Source organism: Notamacropus eugenii, chromosome 4, assembly GCF_028372415.1.
Source record: "Notamacropus eugenii isolate mMacEug1 chromosome 4, mMacEug1.pri_v2, whole genome shotgun sequence".
Lineage (NCBI taxonomy): Eukaryota > Metazoa > Chordata > Mammalia > Diprotodontia > Macropodidae > Notamacropus > Notamacropus eugenii.
The window spans coordinates 340,626,123-340,642,594 of record NC_092875.1 but is presented as its reverse complement, the minus strand read 5'-3'; the positions used below and the strand labels follow the sequence as shown (position 1 = coordinate 340,642,594).

The following is a 16,472-nucleotide window of genomic DNA, read 5'->3' as shown; positions in this document are numbered from 1 at the left end:
CCTCGGGCACAGGGGCATCATGTTCCTTGGAGTTGAAATTCAGCAGAGCTACAGATGGAAAGTGGCATGATTGTTACAGTCTAGTTGATCAATTCTTTTATAGTTATAAAGTTACTTATGTTAATAAGTTATGTTAAGTAACAAGTTACTTATGTTAATTTTATAATGGAAGCTTTTTTTTTCACTTAAGAATTTTTCCTTTCCCTTTCCTACTTTATTCTTAATTTCTAGCCAGGTTTATTCATTCACTTACCTGCTGTGAACCATAGGTTCAGAATTGCCCACAACATTTTTGTGGGTTGTACCCTAACACACAGTATATAAGAAGCTATTAGGTGGACCTAATAGCTCAGTAGCAATGACCCTCTTGTCTCCTTGTTGACTTCTCTGTCCATCTTCCTGGATTCCTAACGTGATGCTTTGATGTGTTAATCCTTGGTCACCTTCCCTAAATACCCAGGTAAAAAGGGCTCCTAGCCTGGATTTCTCTTCTGTAAGATGATGGAGTCAGATTAGATTTCCTTTTCAGCTATCTATGACTCTCAGTAGATCTAGGATACCCAGGATAGAATTTTTTTGGTGTCTAGCAAGGGGGGAATCCCAGACCAAGATGGCCCCAGAGAAAACATTCGGTATGAAACTTTACTCTGACAAATGGATTTGCATTATAGCATTATAGCAGTCATCACTGGTAAAAGATATTGGTTCTGCAAATGCAATAACCTTTACATCTTTTCCACTTACTCTTTATCCCAGGACTTTACTAGCCTCTCATAATGGCCTATGTCTTATCTAGATCTCCGACAGTCCCTTCAGACCATGAATTTTGGTGTTACCAGATCCTTCCTGCCTGCCTGATTATAGTCACCTTTTGCCTTGACTTCTCTGCCATCCAAATGCCCCATGACATTACTAATGCTCATGATCAGGTCATTATCCAGTAGTATCCACCTTCCTTCCTTCCTAGTGTCCTTCCTTTCAGTCATTTTCTGTTCTAAGTAAGACCTAAGGCAACAGCTACCCACAAACCACTAAAGAAACCCTGGTCAGTAACAGCAGTTGGACTTCTGCCTTATCTTGAGATGCATGTGTCTACCACAGAATTGGGTACCTACCCCCATACCTTCCAAATATCATGGTTTCAAGAACAACTTTAAGAGGAAAAAGTGTGAACTTTCTCCCCCTTGCATGGGCCTGATCCTTGTCTCACTAACCTGCTGTCTGTGGTCTCATTGGATTTTTGCTGAATCTATCCTTTCCTAGGCTAATAATGATGGTGATGATAAGCATTTATATAGCACTTTGCAAATCACTCTTCTATCATTATCTTATTTGAGTCTCCCAATAACCTTTTGAGGTAAGTGATCTATAATCTTCATTCTACAAGTGATGAAACTGAGGCCAGGGAGGTTAAGTAACTAGCCCAACGTCACATAGCTAGCAAGTAGACCTAAGGCAAAGTTTGAACTCAGGTCTTTCTCACTCCAAGTTCAGCATTCTATTTGCTGTACCACCTAACTGCTTCTATGTAAATTAAACAACTATCTCCCAGGAATTCTTAGTGGAATTTTACAGCCCTGTCAACATCCCTGAGCACATATCCCAGATCCTCCTTGTAGAGGAAAAAATTGATGAGGAGTTAAGAACATATGTTGTTCTTAAATATTTTGCTCACCAAATCACAATCAGAAACTGGTCTACCCAAGGGAATCTAGGTAGTATCATAATGTGTAAAGCTCTGCGTCTGGAATCAAGAAAACTCATCTTCTTGAGTTCAAATCTGGCCTCAGACACTTACTAGATACATGACCCTGGGAAACTCACTTAATCTTGTTTGCCTCAATTTTCTCATCTGTAAAATGAGCTGAGAAAGGAAATGGTAAACCACACCAGTATCTTTGCTAAGAAAACCCCAAATGGGGTCACAAAAGTTGGACACAACTGAAACAACTCTACAACAACATAACATGTCACTGTTCCATTCCATGCCATTCAATTAATATAATTTATTCAACCATTACTCAGTTGTTGGACATTTAGTTTATTTCTAATTTTTTTGCCTTTACATCTCCACTGATATTGGAAATACATTTGTACAGAGAAATTTGTTTTGTTTTGTTTTCTGGTCAGTAACTTCCTTGGGGTATAATCTCAGTAAGGGGTCTGGCGAATCAGCAGAATTCACATTTGTAAAACACTTAGTACATAATTGTGTTGCTTTCCAAAACACTGGACCAACAGCTCCTCTTAGCAGTGTTTGTCTTATCATAGTTGTATCACCATTGAATTTTGTTAGATTGTATTTGGGTTAATTAGATCAATGTCATATGGAATCCCAGAGTTCTTTTACTTCTATTTCTCTTATTATTGAGATTTTGAACATTTTTCATATGGCTGTTGATAATTGTTTCCTCTTTTGAAAACTGACTTTTCATATCCTTTGATCAAACATCTGTGGGATAACAGGTCTTACTTTTGTAAATTTGTGTCATTTTCTTATAAATATTAGGTGTTAGACTTTTATCAGAAGCCGGCAAATGTTTTAGTGAAGTCCCTAATCTCCTCCATAAAGCCCTCCTGGTCCAAACATTCTACTTTTTTCTCCATAATCACGACATGATGTTGGGTGGGAAGTCACTGATAATGGTTTACCATGTGTTAACTTTCTCATTGAGCACTTATAAAAATCAAAGAAGATTAACATTTGCTTAAGTATGTGAAATAAGATTTTACTGAAGAGTTTTGCAAATGTCTTAGAATGTCTCTGACAGTATTATCTGAGCACGGAATAAATACTGCTCATACTTACTGAATTTTCCAGTATTCAACAAATATAGTTTTAGCTACTGCTATCGTTTTAGTGTGTGATCCTTACATCATGTAGGTCTGGTTTGACCATTTGTTAAGTTGACTGCAGTTGATCATATGGCCACAGTGCCAGTTCTCTTTAGTCACTAAGAAAATGAAAATCACCAGACCATGTATTCAGCCCTGGAGTCAAACAGGTGCACAATCTCCCATGAGCCAAGGGGCAGACATAAATAATGGCGTTAATAAAACCTGAAGCCTCTGCAGCTGAAAATTTCAGCTCTCAGCGCAGGCTGACTATGTGTCAACCCTGCTCTCCCTTAGCCTTTCTGTGTAGCAGATTGGATCATTTGTTGACCCAGACCCGATAGCTCTCCTTTAGCATTTTCTTTCCATGGATGATGACTTCAGAATTTCCTCTGGCTTTTGTCTGAAGCCTTCTTTCAGTGGTCATGATTCTGCTTATCTATCTGACCTTCTTTCTGACACTTCTCAGCCTTTTTTGGAACACCAGTCCTGGATTCTCCTCTGTAGAATCTGAGATTAAACTTAAAAGCCTGCCTGTGCTCCAGTGCAACCAAACTGAATTGATCAAAAGGTGATCAAATCAGTTGTTTTGCAAGTGGTTCTCTTGGCAGCCCCTAAAATAAGTTAACTATATTTGATTTCAGTTGAGCCATATAGATACATAATGTGATATAACAATCTCTGAGAGACAGCCAATTTTTGATGTATTTTATTAGACATTGCATGCTTCATGTATATGAACTGGAGATAAACCCGAGTATAACATGAAGAATATGTAAATGAATGTAAAAAGGGGACACAGCCCAGAGTATGAATGGGAACCTCTGTTGAGTACCTGCAGATTTACTCTTTTTCTCAGCTTTCCTACCTAGGATTCTCTCCATGCCTCTTTCTTTCATCCTTCACCTTTTTCCCCTTCTCCCTATCCTATCCTTTGGGCATACTGGTGCCTTCCCCTCTTGCGTTGCCTCCCATTTAATGGGACCAGTGACATCATAGAGTGATGTCTTGACTTGCATATGAATTGGATTTAAGTGAGGCAGAGCTGCACAAAGTTGTCAGCCTCACTTTCTCCCCAGAGTCATCAAAGTCAAGTGGCAAGACAGAATTCAGAACAACAGACTATGGCACAGGATGCAGTGGATGACCTTGACCTTTCTAAATTAAGGTGATGCCATTGGTTCTTTTCGAGAATGAAGGAGGAACAGCAGCAAAGACAACAGCTTCTCATCTACACATCCACTTAAACCGACCACTATTTCCCCAAATCCAGGAGCTATTAGAACAAGGAAGAAAGGCCATGAAGGTCTTCTGGGATGTTCTTCTCCTGCTTTTGAGATTAGCCACCTGGGATTAAACAACGAAAATGTTACCAGTCAGGCAACATCCATTTAGAAAAGAAAGTCTTTCAGTTTAACAGTTGTGGAAAGATTATATTAAAGCACAAATCTCAACTGTCTTCATTACATTAATTTACCACAGTGATGGAGTAATAATCATTTGATTTGCTAATTCTGGGCTTTCTGTGGAGAACCAGTCTTCTGAAGATTTCCAGTTCAAGGGAAACTTATTGAATGTATAATCCAGTTAATTCCTACTTTGACTCCAAAAGCCCTATAAACTTGACCCTACAGGGTACATCATGTATGAAGTTTTTCCTTGACTTATCACCATTCCATAAAACTACTTTATAAAGGACTGAGTTGATTGTCCCAACTTGTGAGCCATATCTTGTGGCCTTTATTCAAATTCATGCCTATATTCTGCTATGGAATATAATTTTTTCTAAATAGTCAAATTGTTTTCTAGGAATTAATGAAAATTTAACTCTTTACTCCTATGTTAGATACAACACTATGCCAGGTGAAAGGACTATGTCTAGGGATATAAAGAAAGGTAAAAGTAAAATCTTACCCTCTGGGAATTCTGATTCTGATTCTGATGAGGGAGACAACATATAAATATATAAATGAGTGTAAATGTACAATGAGCTGGACCCCGACTTGAATGAGAGGAAGAGATTAATCTGGATGTCACTTGGGAAATTAAGCTAATAATCCCATACTGCTTGCTACCACAAAGGCTCATCTCTTAAATATCAACACACTACTGGTGTTGCTATATAGCTTTCAATCATAAAGTATTATCATTTCAGGGAAAAAAAATTAAATGAAATAACCCAAAGGTCATAAAAAGATGTACGGTGGGCAGACTGCAATATATTATCTCTAATGATGGAGACCTTGCTGTCTAGAAAGCTATCAGAAATATATTCTAGAGAACAGAGATGGGCTCATTTATTATAACAAGAAGAAAAGGACCATGTATGTACCTTGGAGAAAAAAGGAATTAGCATATTTGGCTTATAGTTTATAGGATTCTGCAAGGAACATAAGAAGCCACCAAGATTTGATAGAAGTAGGTAAACAGAGGGAAAGAGAATAGGATTTGTAGGGTCTGTGTTGTAGGTTTCTGCCTGCTGAGAGGGAAAAGGAAGTTTCCAACAACCCAAGGGAACTAAGAGGTTGGCTGGAATAAAGGAGTTGGGGAGACAAGGACATGGGACACAAGTTGGACAGTCGAGGATATCTGTTCTGTGTATAAAAGGTTTTCTTTCATCATGTTAAATTGAAGATACATGGAAGCTCAGGGTTAAAATCTCTGCCTTTCCCTTATAAGGTGACTTTTAGCTTAGTTTTTATAGCAATGCAGTAGAGTAGATAGAGAGCTGAATTTGGTAGTGGTTGCATCCTTCATTCTGAAAGATGACCAGCATCATCATAAGGGTGATGCTGAATTTGGTATCAGGAAGATGTAGGTTCAAACCCTATCTCAGACTCTTACTAGCTCTGATATTAAGAGCTTTCCCATCCTTAATTCTCTGCATCGATAAAATGGGGAATATCCATAATACCTCCCTCACAGGATTGTTGTAAGGATTAAACTATGTGTGTGTGTGTGTGTGTGTGTGTGTATATAAATAAAATTTATATATATTTTATATACATATATAAATTATATATGTATATTATATATGAATGCAATGTGTAATATCATTTAATCCTATCTATATATATACACATATATATACATATATGTGTGTGTATATATATAATGTATATATATACACATTTAATCCACATATGTGTACTTATATTAAGGAACTCTGTGCTATATAAACATTAGATTTTATTATTGTTACCTTCTCTCTGAAATATGTATGAAAAAAACACTTTTCTAGGTAGCAAGGTATTTGAGTAGAGTGTGTTTTTAATGATTATCACATATCCAGACAGTTTTGTTCATAAGTCAAATCAGGCCCTAGAGGTGAGAATTATTCTGAAGGGGCAATAGTCAATATGGACTTTATGAGTGGGCTAGAGGGTAAAGTAAATTTAATATATTTAAGCCAGTAATTCATGATGATCTGTGTTTACTCCATGGAAATTTTTCTTGCAGTGATTAATGGCTAGTGAACAGGACCAAATGATAAAGGACATCTGTTTCTGAAGAACAAAAGGAAACCTTGGGATATGTGCATGTCCTGTAACTGTCCTGTCAGTTAAATATGATGGTAGGGTGAGAAGGATGGGAGGAAGTGAAGCGGTTGTGCTTTTGGCTTTGTACGCAGTCCTGGTTGAAAACAGACTCTAGGGAGATAAATGGTCATTCCAGAAGCTGTGGAAACAGTTTCTCTTTGATCAACAAGCACATATTGAAGTTGGGTATTTTGGATGTGTGGTTTTGTTTTTTAATGAATGAAATGGATATTGAAATCCCTAAAGCTCTGGGTTTTGTGGATTGCTTTTTCCTCCCAGAGAGGGATGCGTCTTTAACCATGACTAAAAAACTCTTTTAGGGGCTTCTCAGAGAGCAACACCTGTGTGCATTTGTGAAAGGGAGAAAATGCTTCATGTTCTAACTGGAAAGAATTTGGATTCTTTTCACTTGTAACATATGTGTTGCCAAATAATTTGCATGTATGGTTGTAATGAAGCCTGGGTAATAACCCTCGTGGTTTTCTTTCATTTGTTCAGAATGAACCCTGCTGACTCATGTGTTTTGGCCTTTCGGCTTCTTTCCTAATGATCAATTATCAAGTCTCAAACCAGCTAATAAATCACTCTCAGGGTTCTTCAAGTTGCACTTTTAGTTCTGTGGTTTCCTTTGCTTCTCATTTAATTTTACTTTTCAGTTGTATTTTTTTTCATTTTATAAAGTAATTTAAACCAAAGAGTATTTTGGTCTGTGGAGTTCATACTAAGCTTTAGACAACTGGATTTCTGAGGAAAGGGAAAGGAAAGGAGTGAGCATTTACATAGGACCTACTCTGTGCCAGGCAGGCACTGTGCTAAACACTTTCACAAATCTTATTTCATTGGATCCTCACAGCTCTGGGAGGTAGCTGCTATTTTTATCTCTTACAGTTGAGGAAACTGAGGTAGGCAAAAGGTAAATGACTCGTCCAGAGTCACACAGCTAGTAAGTATCTGAAGTCCTATTTGAGCTTAAGTCTTCTTAACTCCAGGCCCAGCACTCTATCCACTGAGCCAGCCAGCTGGTGGTTGAGATGTTCTTCATACTCTAGCCTAAGGAAGATGTTCCTTAATTCAAAGTCACAGTTAAAGGGGTTATAAAGACTTGACTCATCTGGAGTAAGCCATCAAGTGCCATTTTCTCAGCCCTGCCTGCTTTCCCTTGATAAGCATTTATGGGTTAAACCCAAGATTTTGCAGTTCCTCTCTCTTACAGGGATCCACCCACTGCTCCACAACCACAGCCCCATCTTCCCTGGCCAAAATGCAGGTTCAGTAAATATCAAGGCCTAACTGAATACTTCCTGTAAGGAAGTATTATTTTGCTCCTATGTCGGAACCAAAGGACTTTGCTATACCTTGTTGCTTTGCTGACTGACATTCTTTCTCTTTTTTCCCATTCTGCTTGGGCTCCTGGACTCATCAGATACAGCAACTATGGCAATAGCTCTTACCTCTCCACAAGAGGTCATTCAGGATCAAGTGCACCTACAACACCTACTTCATCCCTCTCACCACACCAGGAGGCCAAATCAGAACGGTTGGTAAATGATAATTATGTCAATACTTTAGTGATGCTGTCATCCAGGGGCAAAGAAAATGAAATTCTAAACATGGAACATTGTCAGGAAAATTATTGGAGAGAATTGAGGAAATTAGGAGACAGGGTGCCAGAATTCTAAATGTTTTTTCTTTAGAGAAAACCATTCGAAAGGAAAAAAAAATCTCTTCACTCTCACTCCCCTCCCTCTTATTTGACTAACATACTCTAGGGATTATTTCATTGAAGGTCAGAGGTTAGTTACATTCCTCTTCCTATCTACTTTCCATGAAAAGTAAGTATTAAAAATTAAATCGGGGTACCTTAATTTGTTCTTTTAAAAAATGTAATTTTATCATGTACACCCACTTTTATTTTCCCACTGTGAAGACTTCTTAGAGAAAAAAAGAAAAGAAAATAAATCAGGTATCCATTAATTTTTTAGAAATTAGTGCAGGATAGACCAGAATATATCACTGAGCAATGATCCAAAAGTTCTTGTATTTTCTCCTAAAAGAGCAAAAGAATTTTATGGCAACATGGAAGGAATTCCATTTGGCAGGAAACTCCTTGCTACAAATGATCCAGTTTTACGTTGTATGGGTTCTCTCTATCTCATTTTCAGTAGCCAAAAGATTCATCACTGAATGTCTACCCTTTTCATGCTATTATAAGGATGAAATAAGATAATATTTGTAAAGCTCTTAGAATACTGCCTGGCGTATAGTAAGTGCTATCTCAATGTCAGCTCACTTCACGCTGTCCTGGCTTAGCCTTTACAAGCTCAGACTTACCTATGTGCCACAGTGGGACCCTGGGGAGCCCTTCAATCAAGAAAGAAAGAATCCAGGATGCTAGAAATGAGCACTTACTATCTGACAGAATGATCACTCAAAAGAGTAGATTTAAAAGAGTGAAGTAACTGATTTTTATTATATTGCATCAAGATCAGTTAAGCTTAAATAAGTTCCTATAGTGTTAACAAATTAGCCTCTAAATCATGAAGTTATCTGGTCCAATCCTCCTCATTTTACTGAAACCCACAGAAGAGACATGACTTGGATTTTACAGGATTGTTAGGGGCAATTAAATATACCTGGGTTTGAATCCTGCCCCAGACACTGGTTATAGAATCACAAGCAAATAACTTAAGCTCTTAGAGCCTCATTGTTCTCATGTGTTACATGGTAATAGTAATACTTGTACCATATGTCTCAAGAGACCATTGTAGAAAAAGTACTTCGCAAACCAAAAGTACTGTATAAATGCAGGCTTTATGATCACTATAGGGATTTAGAGATGGAAGGTACCTTAAGAATTAGCTAATCTCAATACCTTTCCTCATTTTACAAATAAATAAACTGAGGTCCAGAGAATTTAAGTGATTTGCTCAAGTCTCACAGTTAGCTAGTGATAGAGTCAGGATTAGAATCCAGGCTAGAACTCTACATTCAAAGAAATCACCATAGGTCAGGGTTTTTCTAACCTGGAATTTCAGAGGACTTGTGAACTTGGGTGGGAGGAGGGTGGGAATTACTTATTTTCAGTGACCTCTAGCTGAAATTTAGCATTTCTTCATTTTTATTATGATCAAAAAGCATGATTCTGAGAAAGGCTCCACTGGATGGCCAAAGGAGTCCATGACAAAAAAAAAAACAGAAAACCCTGGCACAGGTCAGGAAAAGTTCACAAGTGTGCAGATTACAGAGGTTAATTTGCTTCCTAGGACAAGTGGAACATTGTTTACTAACCTCCCTGTTTCATATGTTTTGACCTTTTTGCTTCTTTAGACTGAATATTTATACGGAGTATTGTTTTGTTGGATGCTACTTGCAACAGAGTTGTCCTTGTTGAGTGTTACCCTCATCAAGGAGGACAGTTCAGCGGTAGGGACCCAAAGGCAGCAGCCACTACCAAAGGAGGGTACAAGCATCCCTCCTATTGTAAGGCTGCCAGGAGGAAGTATATAAGAACCAGAAGAGCCAAAACCTTTGGGCTCCTCTTTGTTACAGATTGGCCCACCATAATCCACTCTCAGAGGTTATTATCTTGAAAGGAGGTTAGTCTAAGACAAATAAAAGGAAGCTTTTCTTTGCAAGTATATAGTAGACATATGGGACTCATTATACTCTGTGAGATAGCGCATATTGAAATACAGCCTAGTCTGGAAGAGCTCAGATATCTTCCTAATAGTTTGTTAAGGGAAATGGGAATTGTAAGGCTATGTCACTACCTTCCCTTCTTCAGCTATGGATTCTCCATTGCTGGAGGTCTTCAGGAGGATCCCAGATGACCATTTGTGTAGCAGTATAGAGGGCAGTTCCTAATCAGGTCTAGATTGGATTAGATCTGTGAAGTCCCTTCTTATTTTGAGAGTGTCTTATTCTCTGAAAGAGATTAAGAAAGCTATGGCCTCCACATAAAAACATAGTATGGTTCCAGGGCTATGGTTCCTAAATGGCTTTCCCTCTGTATCTGGACTGGTAGTCTCCCTACTGTGTAGGTGCCTGGAGAGTTCCTGAGTGCTGGGCTGAGTTACAGGTTGCTTAAAGTTACAAGTTGCTTAAAGCAAGTGCTGAGACTAGGTCATCACTAAAGTCTTGGACTGAGCCATGACTACTACATCAAGGTCAGTGACAGCTGCATCTTTGACAATATCTTCTTGGACCTCTATTTTGGGAGGGGGCTTGTGCCTCCGTCAAAAGGCCACAGACCCTTAAGGCTCAGCATAATGGAGTATGTAGATTATGCTTTGTACAAAGGCCCTCCAGCTGTGCCTGAACTATCAATTATCACCATTGATAACAGACATCTGTCTCATCCACAGTTCAGCTCAGCATGGGCTCAGTACACTAGAGGGATCAGTAAAGATCTGGTGAGTCATTTTTTCCACCTCTGCCTTAACCTATCCCTGCAGCTGCAGAGTAAGTAGTCAAAGTCATCTGGGCCATGGAAAAGACTCACAATTGACTTAAAGTCAGGTCTTTAGGGACAAGTGAGGAGGAGAACAAAGACAATGGGAAAATGAAAGCTAGAAAGGGAATCATCTAGAGTATTGTGGTACAGTGGGTAAAGCACTAGACCTGGAGTCAGGAGACTCTAACTGTGTGACCTCAGGTAACTCACTCAACCCTGTTTGCCTTAGTTTCTTCATCTGTAAAATGAGCTTCAGAAGGAAACAGTAGACCACTCCTATATCTTTGCCAAAAAAACCAACCAACCAAACAAACAAATCCAAAATGTGGTCGTGAAGAGTCGGACATGACCAAAATGACTGAACAACATTGGAAGGAAAGGACAGAGTGACTTCAGTTGGGCCTGTTTTTCCTAGACTACAAAGTGGAAATCTGTGCTACAGGAGTTTGGAAGGCAAAGCCAGCTAACTCAGAGTTTGAATGTGTATTGGCGTGAGAGGACTCTCACTGACTATAATCCCAGTAACCCCTTTGCTGTCCCTTGGAAGAGGTAGATGGAAAGACATTCTTTCTACGAAAACTCAGGAAATGCCAGCTCCAAATGAACCTGCCCATTCTAGAGATCTCATCCTGATCATCATTGGATTCCTCACTGAAAGATATTCCGAATGAGGTCATTTATGTTACTCCTGGGACAGCAACAAAGAAATTAATTGAGTGAGTTAAATCTGCTAAATATCGTAGTGTTCACGTGGATTGTATTCAGATGATTCTCAGAAAGAAGAAGCTTCAATAGTGTTAAAATACATTAGGAATAATTATAGAAAAAAATTAAAGTCCATAGTCAAAGATATACATTTGTGCCACGTTGTTGGGAAGAATGTAACTTACGGGAAAACTCTAGAATATTTATTGTTTTTCAAGTACAAAATGGTTTAAATATCAGTGACCACAAAGGGTGGTCATATGACAGTAAATTGAGAGGCAAGTACTGGATGGCTCTTGTGAATTTTAGGTACAGTTTATTCTTTCCTAGTGTGACTTCTTTGTTTTGACTTTTTATCCAGCAAAAATACCCATTCAGTTTTCTAATTTCAAAAATCTTTTGTTCAGTTGGCATTTCTATGTGTTACATACAGACTAAGGATTTCAATGCTCCTCATGAGAAAACCTTCTCCCTTTTTATCAGTGCAGATTGGTAACTGTTCTGCAACTAATAATCTTAAAGAGATGCCCAGGACACTGAGAGGGTGAGGGAGCTGGTCAGGGTCACACAGCCTGCAGTCATCATAACTTTAAGCATTGCCTTCTCTGTTCCCAGTTGCTTTTCTTGACTATATTATAAGATTATTTTTACTGTGAGCTCTATCTACAAAAAGTGGACAATACTGAAAGAATTTGTTAAAATAATTCCCAAATCACTTTCAGATATTTGCTAGCAGGAAAGATGACAAAGTAAGCCTGTAATCACACAGCTGCCACCACTGGGCAGTGTGGTATCAGAAGCAAAGTTTCCATATCAACAAGAATCCTGTAGATTAGAAACATATAGATCCTCAATAAAGTGCCAGAAGCTCACCTGTGACAGCAGTGGTTGAAAAACAAAATTTACCATAGCTAAATATGAAGGGCCCAGATAATATTTATATTGCAACTCCCAATGGTATCATGCCAACCCTTTTCATGTTAAATGTTTTTTTAATTTCTGAAGTTTTAATCATTTTTGAAATTTTCATTGACTTGCCCATTGAGGATATTGTATCTTAAAGGCATTTTGGCTCTTATTCAGTCCTATTTCGAGTCAAATCAAATCAACAAACAGTTGTTTATTGAGCTCTAGTTGTGTTCAAGGCTCTAGACTTGAATTATTTGTCCCAGAGGATTATATCACTTGGGGTCTGTTTCCCACCCACCCCATGGCCCTAGAATTCAGGCAGCCTCTCTTGAGAATCCCATGGCTTACCATGTCCGTCTCCCAGGGCCCCTAAGAAGCCTAGGATTTGAATCAGATTAACTGAATGGATCAGTGGAGAAGATGGGAGGGGTGCTAGCTATCACTCCCATATCGAACTCATCCCACTATTTTTTGTAGAACATTTATTAATTGTGGTACAGTTTGAAAGATCATCACATCAGAGGACCCAAGTTCAAATTTGCATTCTGTCATTTACTATCTGTGTGAACTTGGCCAAGTCATAACTTAAGAGAGTCCTTTGAGCTCTAGCTCTTATTTTATGACCTAGAGCTCTCACATCCCTCCAACCTTCTGACACCAGTGATTGCCTGGAAGACAAGATGCACTGAAACAATCTAAGGATCACAGGTATCAAAGAAGAATGGAATAATTTTTAAAAAAAGCAACCAAATTATATAATCGAGAAAATAATGCAAGAAAACTTCCCAGAACTTCTGAAAACAGATAATAAAGCATCAAATGAGTAAATCTACAGATCACCTTCAGAAAAAAAGGTAGAAAACATACTACAAACTTATATCACAGGTAAATTGGACAAAACCATAAATTTCTCATATGGTCAAGAGAAAAGCCTTTCAATTTAAAGAGAATTTGGAAAAAAGAAAATGAAAACTACTGTCCAGAGATTTAAGTGGGAACATGAAATTTCATGCTAGATTATACGGTTCTATCAGTATCTGCAAACAGAATCCAACAAAAGCCCAAGTCAGAGTGGCAGCAAGGTCTTTCAAGTCATAGTTTATATGGAACTACTTTATCAGCATCCAAAGTCATCTTTGAAACATAGAAGAAAAGTCCTTCCCCATCTCCTTTGCAGGCCTTAGATTAGCATCAAGTATATCATTGCCATCTGCCCTGTCTTGTGTAGTTTATTTTACATCATTCCTGTGATTCTCAAAAGATTACAAGTCTGATTCTTAATGATCCTGAACAAGTGGATCATCCTATTACTCAGAATGCCCCCATTGTCCCCCAAAAGTGATTTCTGATTGAGAGGTGTCTTTGAGGTCTGTTATATTAAAATAAAAGTGTTACATCATTGCTTTATTTTTATATGACCCTACAATCTTAGAGAGGTCATCCAATCCAACACTTTCTTAAAGTATGAATTACATACTAAATTTAAAAATTTTAAATTGCTGCCTTAAAATTTTCTAAAAAAACAAGTAATTTAACAAACTGCTTAAGTTTACAGAGTGCTTTAAGTTAATCATCTGTTAACAGTTTTAGTTACTTGTTTTGAAATGGAGCCTGAATGGGCATTACATTGGTTTTCTTTCAAATTGACTAATATGGAAATGTTTTACATGATTGCATATGGGTTATGTAGAGTCAGACATGACTGAAAAATATCTGAACAACAAAAATGTTAAAAAGTGAAACAAAGTGAGTTGATAGCAAGAAGTGTTACTGAAATGGGAAAGTTTCAGTATCAGCAGGAATCATCCAAGAAATCTCCATGGAAAAAGGTGGAAATGGCGAAGTCATAGGAGTTGAACAGGTAAAGAGGAGTAAAAGGCTATTCCAGGTAAGGCGACTAACATGAGCATAGGTCTATAAGCGCCTATGAGTCTTGCTAGCTTTGGGCACAGCGTTGGAAAACTGTCTCAACTGGTGAAGAAGGCTCATGTTGGAATGGAAATGAAAAATAAGCTTAAAAGAACAGGATCAGATCATAGAGGGTTTCATGGACAGTTACCAAATTTGCAGAAAAAGAGTCCAGTTTCACATCCTTTATTGACTTCAGTGATTTGTTTTAAGATTGAATATTGAACCTAAGTTATATCTAATGTCAAGTCTTCAGATGTTTGGCGTGGGACAAGCAGAGAAGTAGAAACACCAAGGGCCAAGCAGTTTAATTAAAATAGGCCTGATGTCTTGTGATCAGTTGATAGTTCTTGGTTAATTAATAGGCTTGTTGTCCACACTGTTTTCAAACGGTGGTGTGGTGTGGTGCATAGAATATTGGACTTGGGTTCTGGAAGACCTGAGCTGAAATCTCTGCTCAGACGCTTGTTAGCTTTGTGACCCTGGGAAAGTTGCTTAGCTTCTTTTTTGCCTCAGTGTCCTCATCTGTAAAATGGGGATAATTACAGCATCTGCCTCCCAGGATTGTTGTGAGGACCGAATGAGATCATAATTGTAAAGTGCTTAGCACATCCTAAGTGCTATGTAAGGGTTAGCAGTTATTATTTATCATTATTATTTGTTTATCTGTTTGTGTGTTTGGAGAATAGATCTCCCCACCTCACCCAGGCCTGGCCCCACTGCTGTTCACCATAGGAGCGTTGATCTACTGTTTATGACCTGAGTTGATTCACCTCTCTTGGCCAGCCTTGTAGCCCCTTGTTCTCAGGAGGTTGTGAATGGGGAGGGTGAAAGGTACCAGATTTATTGCAGAGACCTGATCTGCAGCAGAACTGAGTTCAAGTGATCCACCTGGCTCAGACTCCCCAGTAGCAGAGTCTACAGGCCTATCTTCAAGTGATCTTTAAAAATAAAAGCAAATCTGTAGATCAACCTCTGATTTTCCTACTTTCTAGACTGATTTGTATGAAGCCATCCTACAATTTAAACTTTAGTATATGCAGCTCATTAGATAAACACAGGGCTGACCCATCAGAGGAAAAAAAAGAAGGAAAAAAAACTACAAATCACAGAAATAGTTGCCAAAACTGTGAAGAACAATGGGTCTTGGCCGAGTTAGCCTCCTTTGTTGGGTCTTTTCAGCCTGGGCCAGTTGTTTTGCTGTGGTTGAACCAAGAAACATTCTACATTACTTACGGTCTGTTGTGACCAGTTGTCTGTGATGATTCTTCCAGCATATCACTTTTCCACTGAAGAAAGAGAGAATTTTAAGAAAATGGAACAATCACTGCTCACATATTAAAGCTCTGTTATATAATGGAAAACGAGGAGTTGTTATTTTCAGATCTAAGGGAATGTCTTTCAGCATAGGGAAGACTCTTTTTGCATTTCCTAGAGCCTAGACCTTTCTCTCTGTCCAGATTTTCAGAAAGGAGACAGTGCTAAGTACCTGTCAGAAAAGAAAATGCAGATCCTTTTTTAGTCTGGAAAAATTGAAGTTAGCACAAGGAAAACTTGCCGAGTTATAGCTTTTATAGTTTTTCTAATCCTGAAGGAGACAGCCCAGAGCTATGGAATGATACTAGACCAGCAGGCAGGAGATGTAGGCTCCTGTCCCAGCCCTATCACTAACTTGCTAAGATCTGGAGGGTCTTAGGGTGAGCCACTGAACTTCTCACACTGATTTCTTCATGTATAAAATGTGGGATTTGAACCTATTGATCTCTGTGAACCAGTTTTGAAAATATATTTATCTATAAAAAATGAAGCCAATATTTCTGTTTCTTTATTGTGAGGGAAGGAAAATAAGGAAATAAATATTTATGTACCTACTGTGTGCAAGGCACTGTGTTAACTACTTCACAAATATTATTTCCTTTGATCCTCATAATAACTCTGGTAGGTAAGTGTTTTATTATCATCCTCATTTTACATTTGAAGAAACTGAGGTGGATAGAGTTTAAATGACATGCCCAAGGTCACCCAGCTAGGTATTATCTGAGGCTGGATTTGAACTCAGATCTTCCTGCCTCCGTGCCTAGCACTCTGTCCTCTGCACCACCTAGCTGCCTCTAGGGAAAATT

The 16,472-nt window shown here is 38.4% G+C and overlaps 1 protein-coding gene across 1 annotated transcript in view; it reads left to right on the top strand.

Annotated features, from left to right (window-relative positions):
* Nucleotides 1-16,472, top strand: part of FHOD3 (formin homology 2 domain containing 3) — a 707,140-nt gene that overhangs the window by 571,676 nt on the left and 118,992 nt on the right. The window contains 1 exon segment of the mRNA XM_072599353.1: nt 7,798-7,911. Coding sequence (XP_072455454.1) covers nt 7,798-7,911 — 114 coding nt within the window.